This window comes from Giraffa tippelskirchi, chromosome 4, assembly GCF_054371585.1.
Source record: "Giraffa tippelskirchi isolate mGirTip1 chromosome 4, T2T-mGirTip1v1.2.pri, whole genome shotgun sequence".
NCBI lineage: Eukaryota > Metazoa > Chordata > Mammalia > Artiodactyla > Giraffidae > Giraffa > Giraffa tippelskirchi.
This window is the reverse complement of record NC_137278.1, coordinates 34618129-34631371: the sequence shown is the minus strand read 5'-3', so window position 1 is coordinate 34631371 and position 13243 is coordinate 34618129. Positions and strand designations below refer to the sequence as shown.

At 38.0% G+C, this 13243-nt stretch overlaps 1 protein-coding gene across 17 annotated transcripts in view; it reads right to left on the bottom strand.

Moving 5' to 3' along the window:
• CLIP4 (CAP-Gly domain containing linker protein family member 4) overlaps nt 1–13243 on the bottom strand; it is a 110608-nt gene that overhangs the window by 74594 nt on the left and 22771 nt on the right. For all 17 annotated transcript variants that reach the window (XR_014051840.1, XR_014051847.1, XR_014051841.1 and 14 more), the window contains exons 3-8: nt 12870–13009; nt 11635–11728; nt 10370–10531; nt 8543–8661; nt 5227–5463; nt 4494–4629 (exon numbers count right to left, since the gene is read on the bottom strand). Coding sequence is in view for 8 of the 17 variants with exons in the window: in XM_081484303.1 (XP_081340429.1) it covers nt 4494–4629; nt 5227–5463; nt 8543–8661; nt 10370–10531; nt 11635–11728; nt 12870–13009 (888 nt within the window). In the remaining 9 variants the exon portion in view is untranslated. The remainder of the gene's footprint in view (nt 1–4493; nt 4630–5226; nt 5464–8542; nt 8662–10369; nt 10532–11634; nt 11729–12869; nt 13010–13243) is intronic.

Here is a 13243-nt window from a genome sequence, read left to right as displayed (position 1 = left end):
GGGACTCTCAAGAGCCTTCTCCAACACCACAGTTCAAAAGCACCAATTCTTCGGTGCTCAGTTTTCTTTATAGTCCAACTCTCATATCCATACATGAGTACTGGAAAAACCATAGTTTTGACTATACTGACCTTTGTTGGCAAAGTAATGTCTCTGCTTTACAATATGCTGTCTAGGTTGATCATAGCTTTTCTTTCAAGGAGCAAGCATCTTTTAATTTCATGGCTGCAGTCACCATCTGCAGTGATTTTGGAACCCAAGAAAATAAAGTCTGTCACTATTTCCCCACCTATTTGCCATGAAGTGATGGGACTGGATGCCATGACCTTAGTTTTTTGAATGTTGAGTTTTAAGCCAGCTTAAAACCTAAAATATGGCCCATAAAATCTAAAATTATTTACTACCTGGCCCTTAACAGAAAACATTTGCCAAATTGCATTAGACAATAGTGTATCACCTTCCAAATACTGAAAGAACGTGAATTTCAACCTATTCCTGATCCCACTAAATTATCATATGAAGTGTAAGGGTAGAAATAAACATTTCTGGAATGGAAACTCTCAAAAAATTTACTTCCCATGAGTCCTCTATGAAAAAGCTACTGAAGGATGTGATCCACCAAAACAAAGATGTCAACCAAAAAAAAAAAAACTGACTTAGAATAGTAAGAATATCAAATCTTTCTCTTCATAGTATGAAGTCAATAGATGTCTAAAATTGGAAAGGTTCCTATAAATATATTAGTCATAATATGAAATGAACATCAGAAGATAACATCTAAAGAAGTAAAAATCATTCTTGCCTCTAAAGAATGGGACTTGGAGTGAGGAAGTGCAAGCCAGGGCAGGGTTTCATTATTGTTTTACAACAAATTTGACTAATTTAAACTAGGCATTTGTGTTTACTTTGGTAATTATTAAAAGGAATAAAAATAGGTTTATCAAATATTGAAAATTATTATAAAATTTTCATAGTTGCCTAAACTTAGAAGCAACCAAGATATCCTTTAGTAGGTGAATGGAGAAATAATGGAAGTCTGTGATACCTCCAGACCATGGGAGTATTGTTCAGTGCTAAAAAGACATGAGCCATCAAGCAATGAAGAGATATAAATGCAAATTACTAAGTGAAAGAAGCCAATATTAAAAGGCTACATACTGTGTGATTCCAGCTCTACGACATTCTGGAAAAGACAAAACTATGGAGACAGTAAAACAATCATTGACTGTCAGGGGCCTGGGGCTGGGGGGAGGGTGGCTGAATAGGTGGAGCACACAGGATCTTGAGGGAAGTGAAAATACTCTATAATATGGCATTGCTGGATACATGCCGTTATATATCTGTCCAGACTCACAGAATACACAGCATGAAGAGTGCATCTTAAGGCAAACTATGCCCTTTGAGTGATTACGATGTGTTCATGTAGATTCAACAATTGTAAGAAATGTACCCTCTGGTGAAGGGATGTGGATGAAGGGGAAACCGTGCATGTGTGGGGCAGGAGGTTTACAGGAAGTCTCTGTACCCTCCTCTCAATTTTGCTATGAACCTAAAACTGCTCTAAAAAAACATCTTTTAAAACATTGTTATAAAATTTCTATAATTAAAAAATCTAATATGTGCTAGAATTACCAGATCAATGGAACAAAACAATCCTGAAACGACTGTAGCATTTAGAAGAACTTAATTCATATTAAAGGAAGCACAACAAGTCAAAGGGAAAAGGATAGATTTACAGAGAAGAAAAAAAAAACCTGTTGCTGAGAAACCTTTGGCTTCTGCTTCATCAGGGGGTGCTCCACCTCTCCTGCTCCCCACACCTCAAGTAGTGTAGCAAAGACTGGGCTCAGACTGCTGAGCTGGCTTGGCAGGAAGGACTATGCCCATTTCTGTATAATCCAACACATGACCCTGGCCCCACAACGTGCGGTTTAAATATGTAAAGGGGAATGGAGGAAGGGTCCTTGGGGATCCAGCTCTGTCCTAATCATGCATGCCTCTCCTTGGGATGACGGGGTTAGGGAGGCCACACACACTCTGCTACAGTCTAAGCCTCTCCCAGGGCTTTGATCTGCATCGGCTCTCTCTGCTGCTAATGGTTTTGGTCTTGCCTTTAGTCTGCTGGACAGTTGCCAAAATTAGCTAATAGAGGAAAATTAAATTCTTAACCTCATGCAACTAACCAAATAAACTCCAAATTAATTGACTAATACAGTATTTAAAAATAAACACATTCAAAAGAATAAAATATATAACCTATAGTGAATCCTTGGATTAGGAAGAATGACCTACCTTAGCATAAAAGCAATTTTAAGAAATTATAAAGGAAAAGTCTTTTTTAACTGCATAAAATTACATGTCCAAAAACACTGCAGATGGAGTTCAAAGGAAAATGACAAACTAGGCAAAATATCTATAGTAAATATAAAGGCTTAACATTTTAAACCTGTATTCATATTTTAAAAACTATTATCAGTTTAAAATAACACTAATATCCCAATTTTTTAATGGGCAAACAATATGAGTAATTATTTCTTGGGAATTACCAACACAATACAAAAAATACATGTGCTACAACAGAACATTTTAGACATTCCACTTCACCACAATCAAGAGAAATATGAATTCAAACAAATTTCACCTACCAAATTAGAAAAATTAAAGGAAATGGAATCATATGAAAAATCATACTTTCAAAAAATATTTAAAGATTTATAGAAATTCTAATAGGATGTCAGTTAAAAATGCCGACTATCTACTTATAACCCAAATTTTGTGGAAAAAAATAAACAGAAAACATATACAGGCAATTTTACATTTTTTCCCCTTTTTTAATGTTTTTTAAATCTAATATCATGGACATTTTTTATAAAGAAAAATTTTAATAGAGCCAAAAATGAGGCTCCAGCTTAAGTGTATGATGAAAGGAAACTGGTGAGTTTCCCAAATGGCCAGGCTCCAAAACAAAAACACTCCAAGCCACACTGCACCCTTGGCACAGAGGCCATGTCGTGACCTTGGACATGGCTTTAGAGATGGCAGCTACTATCATACCTTCTGTCCTACAGTAACAACACGATCCCCCATTTGATACATTTGTAACAGGTAGCAGGTAGTTAACATTTTTCAGGTGCTTACAGGGAACCAAGCACTTTTCTAGGTGCTTTCTATATTTATCAACACATTTAACTCTCACGTGAACTGTGTAGGTTTGTTATTCTCAATTTACAGAAGAAAACAGGCACACAAGAAGAGAAAGAAGGTCCCATAGCTGGTAGGGAGAACAGCTGATTCACACCCCAGCCATCAGGCTCCAAAGTCTGTACTCTTCACACACTATCCTGTACTGCCTCCCTATCGAGCTGCAAGATGAAATACTGTGCAAACAGGGACACTAACGTTATGGGAAAATATTCTCAACATAGTAAGTGACAAAAGCAATTAGAAATCAATGTGTCAGTGTGTGTGTGAGAGAGAGAAAGAAACAGAGAAAATAAAATTAAGCAAACATTGGTCAGAGAAAGAATCATTCCAGCTCAGAAGCACAGTAATAAAGTTGGCCTCACTTGCTTTTCTAATTTTTCAAGTTTTTCAGCCTCTAGATAGGCAATGGCAACCCACTCCAGTATCCTTGCCTGGAAAATCCCATGGACGGAGGAGCCTGGCAGGCTGCAGTCCATGAGGTCGCTAAGAGTCAGACACGACTGAGCAACTTCACTTTCACTTTTCACTTTCATGCATTGGAGAAGGGAATGGCAACCTACTCCAGTGTTCTTGCCTGGAGAATCCCAGGGACGGGGGAGCCTCGTGGGCTGCCGTCTCTGGGATCGCACAGAGTCGGACACAACTGAAGCGACTTAGCAGCAGCAGAGTACTGTAGTTCTTTGCTAATAGAGAATAAAAGCCCTCCTTCAGTCATGACACCACCACCAGCAGGATTCAGGAAGGTCCACAGAGCTGGGTGCACTCCTAGTAAGACAGACTCTATCAGCCACAAGACTGCTCAGTAAGAAAAGGCCAGTTTCTTCATTCATTTATAACCAGGGAGAATGCTTTATTTAAAAAATAATGAAAAGGGGTGAGATACATGGAAAAAGTAACACGGAAACTTACTTACTATATGTAAAATAGATAGCCAACAGGAATTTGCTGTATGGCTCAGGAAACTCAAACAGGGGCTCTGTATCAGTCTAAAGGGGTGGGATGGGGTGGGAGATGGGAGGGAGGTTCAAAAGAGAGAGGTCATATGTATACCTATGGCTGATTCATGTTGAGGTTTGACAGAAAACAAAATTCTGTAAAGCATAATCCTGCAATAAAAAAATAAATGAAAAAAAGAAAAGAAAAAGTCTATGAAATAGTTGAAATGGGTCATTAAATGCTGTGCCTCAGTCATGGATGAAATTCAACCATAAAAAAAATTTTAAAAATGAAAGAGTAAAACTGTATTACTTTAAATTAATTCTCATCAAATTAGGTGGTATCTACCTTACCATATTTGGGGGCACATTTAAAGTACTGGACTTTCCCAACACTTCCATTGTTTTTTCCTTCTGGTTCATCCAACTCAATGCCAGCCCACTGTCCATTTGCAAATTCAGTTGTTCCACAAAATCTCAATGTTCCAACCTAAAGAAATATAAATCAGGGTAACTTTTGAGTATTACTTGTAATCTTAAATTTTCTACTCTTGTAACTTTATCACAGAAGTCTTTAAAAAGCACTCACTCAAAGCAGACTTCAAAAGAAGGAAAATATAACCAGGGATAAAAACAGACATTAAATACTGATAAAAGAGTTGATGGACCAAGAAGGCATAAGAATCCTAAATCTATATGCACTTAACAACTAAGGCAGGAACAGTGAGAGTCACATTTGCTGCACTTTTATACAGCAGTAATTTGTGGGAGAACCACTACTGAGGAAGAGGCAGCTGCAAGGGGAAACCTGCAGACTGGAAGCCTGTAAATTCACTCAGCCCCTCCAATTTTCTCCCATTTAAATACAGATGCCTTCATTATTCAGTTTGACTAACAGTTTATATTCTTAAGTTATACTTTATAGTAACCGTGCACCTAAATCTCGTGTTTTCCATTAAGTATCTTTCTACCTACACATTGAACTTAAAAACAAAACAAAAAAACACCCCAAGCCACATTGCACCCTTGGCACATAAGCCACATCATGACCTTGGCATGGCTTTAGAGATAGCAGCTACTATCATACCTTCTGTCCTGCAATAACAACACGATCCCCCAGCTTCAGGCCAAGTGACGTCAGCATCGCCTTGCTAGTAACACGATCATAATTTGGAAGCAAAGGCTTTGAGAGATCACATGACAGAGGCGCTGCATCCAGCAGCATCTGCTTGATTTCCTTAGCAGTGGCCGCGGCATCGGCCATTTCCAAGGGCATCTCGACCGGGTCTGGGACAACGTCAATGGGGATCTGCCCTTTGTCATTCTACAGACAAAGAGAAACTTTTCAATTCATATCGGCTCAGAGCTCTACATGGCCACCTAAAAGTATTCTGGGAAAAAACTTACGTTAAATTCATCGATCATTTATTTATTCAAAAATATTCACTAAACACCTACTACCTGCCCATTCTAAGTGCTAAAGACACACACAGTGAAGAAATCAATAGCTCCACCCTCAAAAAGCACACAGCCTAGTGAGGGGCAGACTATAATCACATAAATAAAATGTATAGTGCATCAAAGGGTGAAAAGTGGCAGAGAGAAGAACAAGTCAGAGAAGAGGAACATGGACCCAGGGGCAGAGAAGGCCTTGGTGCTGAGCAGCACTGGTGCAGAGGCCTAGGGAGGTGAGGGAACATGGGGCAGGTTAGCTGGTGGTGATGGCAGTCCAGACTGAAGGAAGAGCAGGAGCTCAGGCTGTTAGTGGGTGGCGTGCCTGGAGAAGGCACTTCTGGAGATAGAAGTCACGGGACTGCCTGGCTTCCCAACCCTGGACTCGACACTCCCACTGGTCTCCTGAGCCTCCACCTGGGCTCCGTGACCTTGATCCACCCTGCCCACTCATGGTGCGACTCAGATTTCGAGAACAGAATCCATAGTTTCAACACTTCTAAAATTGGGGCTGGGATTTATCCTGCAGCAAAAAAAAAAAAAAAAAATGGTCAGTCACCGGGCCCACTAACATTTGCATGGTGTTTATATAAGCAAAACTCTACCCCATAGATTCTCACTTGGTTATCACATCAAGAAAAACCTTGTGAATAACAGAGATAAAAATCCTTGCCTGTTACAAATTTGTTTTTATTGCAGCAGGAAGGACCAACTAAACAAGTAAAATATTACTACCATTTCCAGTTTGCCAATTAGGAGACTTAGGCAAGGAGAGATGACTGAGTGATGGCTCAACGTCATCTCCATGATTACTGCAGAGACGACACCGCAGCCCACATTCAGCAACCACTGGACTCTCAGCTCTTCTGCTCCATGCCGTCCTTCCCTCAAACAAGCCCTCTTTCTTCTATGCTCCCTAACCAAAAACTCAGACTTCAGCAGAAGGATTCCAGACTCTAATCTTCTCTTAATGAGATGAACCAAAATTCTTTGGCTCAGAAACCTTCTTCCCTTTTCTTCTCCTCTGGTAATTATCTTCAAATGACCCACGTGGATAAAAGAATGAGGCTTTTAGAACACTTAGTTTGCAAGGGCCTCACATTTTTTATTTTAAAATTCAAGTCAGTTTGGTCCTAAGTAAAAATATGGTAGGAAGACATGTTATCAAATCTGGGGGATGCTGATGAACTATTTTGATTCCCCAATTTCAAAGTACAAAATATAAAGAAAATTATCTATGGTGCTAATATGTACTCTTAAGAAAAAGAAGGAAGCGAAAAAACTTTTTTAAAATCAACAAACCTGTTCTGTTAAGTTGCAGGCTACTTTTACAATGAATATTTACTTCAGATTTTTAAGTCCTCACCTTGCTAGAGTAAGTCACACACTTCTATTTATTCCTACATAAAATATAGCAACTAAAACTTCAGTGTTTAAAAAATACTAAATACTAATAAAATAATAATGATGTCATGTTAACATAAGAAGACTTGTTCATGATTATAGATTCCACTTTCTTCTAAAGTAGTGGCTAAGTTAGGGTCTGATCCAAGGGCTACTGCTGACCCACATGTAGATATCTTTTTTTTTTAAGTATTAACTACCAAAAGTGGGTAAAATCTATTAATTATTTTGGGCTTGAATTGGTAATTTACCTCCATGACATACCTCACTGCATCTTACTAGATTCAAAATACTCTCTCCAGTAATGGGGTCTTGCCAAGAGTTGCACTAGCAAAAGCAAACACCTATCACCTTCACACTCCAATCAACTCCTGGCCTTTGTGCACTCCACTCTCGGCCTAACGGGCCTTTCTCAGCTCCCTCCTGTACCTGGTTAATTCTAAACTCTGTTTAAGTATTCAAGTTTACCTATGCCAGGAAGCAGGCTTTCTAAGCCTTGGACAAACTCCCCTCCCATGCAACCCCATGACACTCTGTGCCACACCCCGCCCGTCCTCCATTCTAACACACTCAACTCGACATGCTACAATAAATCTGCCGGCTCTCTGGTTTGTTCCCCCCTGTAGACGACATTTTATTTGAGACAGAGACACATTTATTGTCCCAGTGCTATGTATTTTCCCAGACGCATGTATTCTCCCAGTGCCTAATAAACAACAGGGCACGAAGGATGGAGGGAGGGTAGGAGGAACAGAGGGGTTGATTAAATAATTAATGGGGTTAAACAGAAAGAAAAGTGGCAAAGAACTGGGGAGGGAAGGCAAAACAGGAAAGCAAGGAAAAGAGAAGGGGAAGAGGCTTTTGCTAGCACTGCCCACTGCTGCCACTTCAAGAGAATGCACAGACCCAGCGAAGAATCCCTGCCAGAGCAAGTCACTGCCATTAATGCAACAGAAAAGAACATGCATAGCCACTTTGGTGAAGACAATAAAATATCGAACAATTTGAAGTTTATGAAGTTCAGTCTTGTGTGTTAAGTTTGTTAAGTATGTAACTTGATCGTGAAAAAATAAATTTTTTCTTTGTCAATTTCAATGGTTTACTCCATTCTTAAATAGGCCTTTTTTAGACTGTCTGAAATAAAACTTTCCAAAAGAATTTAAAATATTGTTTAGCGTAGAAATATAAACTTTAATATATGCATTTTTATTTAACAGCTAAAGGCTTTATAAATAAAACAGAAGCCTAAATGAAAGATACTTTTAAACTCAAAGATGATAAACTCTAAAGAGTATTTTATTTAGCTGAATGAAAGTAAGGCTAGTAGAGCTTATCAATATAAAAGGACTGAAATTCACTGCTGTGCCTTAAACTTATTTGAGATAAAAGTTTATCATTATTACTCTTTATATGCACCACAAAAAAATATAAATTATTTACTCATATAAGAGTTCCACAACAACATCCAGTTTCAACTCTTTTCTGGGAGATAATGTTAGATGTTTTAATTCTTTTTAATGTTTTTCACTTTTAATTTAACCTCTTACCCTAAATGCAGGATTTGCTCCATGCTCCAACAAGCATTTCACAGTACCTGCACACAAGTTATATGCAGCAATATGCAGAGCTGTTCCAAAATTAAAGTCACTGCAAGTGGCATCCACATCTGTAATTGAAATCACAAGTGTATTAACAAAAATTTTAGTTAATCTATTATAGTGTGGAAGGAGGTAGGTTGGGTTGGATTTATTTGGGGGAAGAGGGGTATAAACTATTGACGAGACTTAAACCAACCCACTAGAAGAACCATTCTCACAATGGAATAAAATCTGCATATTATAATCTGGTTAACTAATTTTTTTCATAACATAATAAAATTTCACTATCAAATGGACTCATGTTATCATGGGTTTTCTAACCATCACAAACTAAAGTATACTTCAAGGCAATTAATGGCAATAATTCATATTTGTAAAAGTAACTATCTTAACACACTCTTTCACTAACCTCTTGCATATTTGCCACGACAATGATAATGTAGCAGGGTTTAGATTAGGGACTAGCAAACTGTGGCTCACGGCCAAATCCAACTCATCATGTTTTCATAAATAAAGTTTTATTGGAACACAGCCACTTTCATTCATTTATATATTCTCTGTGGCTACTTTCACACCACTCTGTAGAATCAAGTAGTTTCAACAGGGACCATGTGGTCCACAAAGCCTAAAATATTTACTATCTGCCTCTTCACAGAAAAAAGAAGGTAAAACAATGGAGACTTCTCAAACCTGCAATAAAGTGTAATTAAACATATGCTACATGCTGTATTCATTCACAATACTTCATGATGAATGTGGATTTCACAGTAAGAATGAGAATCTTGCAATTCTAAGAACATTTTAAGAACTTTCAACAAATCATCAGGATGCTATACATAGACACAAGATATACTCCAGAATTGGATATCCCATTTTGACTGTTTTTTATAACATGGGTTTAATATATCTCTGGTTCTGCTAATCCTACCTGAATCAAACTACCGCTTCACCACCTTACATGCCCTACCCACAACTGCAAACAAACCAAGACACACTCAGAACACTGTCCTAAGTTATGAAAGACACTGTACTATCAAGAGAGGCTTCTTCCTAACATCATTCAAAAAGTGAAAATCTAAAAAGGGAAAGAGGAGCTGGACAACTATATGAAGCAGAGGTTAGAATCAACATTCTGGGAAATTTATCTACTGAATCTATAAAACAAATCTTCTACAAATGGAGGAAACACCACACACAACCTTCAACATAAAGTAATACTACGGCACTTGTTGTCATTTTTTCTCTAAAGAAAACTGCCCCACTGAAAGGAACCAGGACTGCGATTTAGACAGTCTGATGTTCAATTTTGGGGCATCAAGCACCATCAAGACAAGAAGAAAAAAAATTAAAATCTATCCTTTAATGGAATCACAGAATTTCAGAACTGAATACCACCTAAAATAAATATTCTTCATGATTTCAGTGCTCAGCTCTGAAGGTATTATTGCTCTAAATTTCTGGCTACCCAAACAAGACAAAAGAACTATACATAGATTCAACTACACTTTATAAAATCTATGTTATACTGGGAAATGTGCAGAGATATAAAAAAATGAGATAACACTATTTTCTAAGTCTCTGTACTAAATCTTTTGTGAAAGGATAGTAACTAATCTTCAATTTAAAAAATTCAAACTATTTCTGAAAAATAAAATGGGATTGGAACTCATACAGAACAAGATGGATCACAAGTAAAAATATCTTTGAGTTATAATTTTTCTGCCATCAATAATGTGTTTAATTAATAACATCCAGTGGTGATCTTGTAGTACTTGCCTTTTGGTTTAGATGTCTTCAAAATCACTCTTATAAGCTCAGGAACATCAAAATAAGCAGCATAATGCAAGGCATTCATGTTTGTCCATCGACTCCGCAAACTAACATCTGCTCCCAGATCAATAAGCTGAGTTGCAAATTTTACCGCTGTATCAACATCACCTAGAGAAGGTTTTCTAAATTACTTTCCTTCAATACAAATGTTAAGTTCCAATGGATGCCATCTACTACCTCATCTAAAAAGCCAAGGCAAACAGCATACTGAATATACACTTACAACTCAAAAACTGTCAGTTTTATAAGGAATTTATTCTTTCTAACAAAATAATCATACTCAAGGACATTGATAAACACATAGCTGTAAAGATGTTCATCACAGCACTTTTTATTATAAATAAAATTGTGAAACAACCTAAAAGTACAGTAAGACAACACTGGTTAAATAAATTATGAGCCATCCATATAATGGAATACTATAGAGCCATGAAACCAGTGTACCGGACCCCTGCTGCTCAGCGTGCACTCTGTGGACCGCTGCCAGTCCCAAACTGTAATTCACACTTTTGATAATGTTTCTCTTTTCCCTGTGTAATCATTCCTCCGAATATATTAGTTGAAATGCAATTTTATGCTTTTGAAAAATACTTGGACTTATATTTTATATGTCTTTAATTTCATTTTCCTATTACAAGGTCATTTTTATTTTATTTTACAAAAGTATCAGTCCATGATGGACTGCAGAAAGAAAAACAGAAGAGTCCTTCATCGTCAATAGTTTAAGAAGCACTGTCTCAGACTATTGAAACAGGGAGAGGTAGTCACAATTTATCACTAAAAGGCAGTGGTAAAGCACAGGAGAATACCAATTTTGGAAACTATGCACATATGTATGTAGGAACAGACCTTAGACAGACATAAAGACCAGGGTCTGTAGGGAGCGGGATGCCTGGAAAAAAGCATGGACTGTTAAACCTTGCTGTAAACCCTTAGGAAGGTTCTAGGTGTTACTAGTTACTCTCACCTAACAAGCAGGCAGGCATGAAGCCTGTTCCAGAAAAGTTGGGAGGTGCCAGGAGACTATAAAGACTGCCTCAAGAAAAGGGAGGAACAGGAACAAGCTGTGTGGAGGACCTAACTGAATCCTCACCTATTCAAGGAATATTATCATCATCACCTAGGTGCCCTTCCAGGGACTCTGGTTGACACAAACATACAAGCACAAACATAGATGTCTCAAGCCATTAACAGACTCGCCACATACTTACCAATACCGTGAGCTCCAGATTTGCATGTATAATGCAGAAGAGTCATATCTGTCAATCCATCTCTGTCATTCACATTGCAACCTCTCTTAAGAATCTGTGGAAACCAAGGAAGATATGATTACAACATAAGAGTCTACTGATTTCAAACCAATACTGAGGAACCAGGATAGTCAATCTTATTGAATTAGTTCTCAACAAATCCTGGAGGAGGGAATGGCAACCCATTCCAGTATTCTTGTCTGGAGAAGCCCATGGACAGAGGAGCCTGGTGGGCTACAGTCCGTGGGGTCGCAAAGAGTCGGACACGACTTAGCGACTGAGCATGCACGCACAAAATGAGTAGACAGAACTGACTTCTCTTAAGGATGAATTTTAAGTCTGCACCCAATAACAATAATGAAAATTGAACTTGTCACCAGACCAAAGGAAACTCTTGAAGAGTATTCCCAAGTAATTTGTCACTCAAAATAGGTTCCTTAACTTCTCAAAGGACAAGCAAATTTCCTTTCTAATGAGAGTTACAGTATTTGAAAAAGTATAAGCCCCCCTTCCTTAACACATGACAGTAAGCTGGTCAAGGAACCCAGCATTATTCTTTTACTCCTCTTGCAAAACATTCAGAGTTTTTAAATTATATTTAAGGCTAGATCTTTACCAAGCCACCCAAAAGCATAGATAAACATGATGGTAATCAAATTCCCTCATGAAAGTATTTTTTAATTTATAAATTAATTTGTATGAAAATATTAAAAGTGCCCGCTCCCATCAAGAGTCAAAATGTCAGAACTCCAGATGCAAGGAAGTGAGGAGCACAGGGGAATGATGGAAAGACTGTGCTGTGTGCGTGCTCAGTCACTTCAGTCGTGTCCCACTCTTTTGCAACCCTATGGACTGTAGCCTGCCAGTCTCCTCTGTCTATGGGATTCTCCAGGCAAGAATACTGGAGTGGGTTGCCATGCCCTCCTCCAGGGGATCTTCCCGACACAGGGATCGAACCCATGTCTCCTGCATTGCAGGTGGATTCTTTACCCACTGAGCCACCCTGGGAAGCCCCAGTGGAAAGACTATACAGCACTAATTCACTTTTGGTGAAAAATCCAGAGATACAAAGAACAAGCATCAGCATCTTTAAAAGGTTTCTCCTTTATCACCACCTATCCATTCCAATGGGGAAAAAAATCTTTTACAATTAACAATCCTAATAACATAAGATTTATGATATAAAAACTCCTTACCTCATTTCCAATAACGTCAATGTTTTGCTGGACCTGAGGAACCCACTGTCTTAAAATGGCAAATAATTCTGATACAGAAGTTTTGGGATCAAAGAGAATTTCCTGGCATGATGTATCATTAGGATCAAAGAAAGAAAACTCTGTTTAAAGAATTAAAAAAAGGCATAAGTTATATTTATTAAAATTTCCAAAAGCATATGTTAAAAATAATAAACAACAAGACCAAGACTCAAATGACACAAATACTTTTAGGTGCTAGAAATATTTTACCTTAAGCAAGTCTCAAAAGCAAAGTCAGGATCACCAAAAATTACGAAGCACTTCCGAAGTACTGTGTGAATGAGATTTCCATGTATCACACCACGTCTTATCAC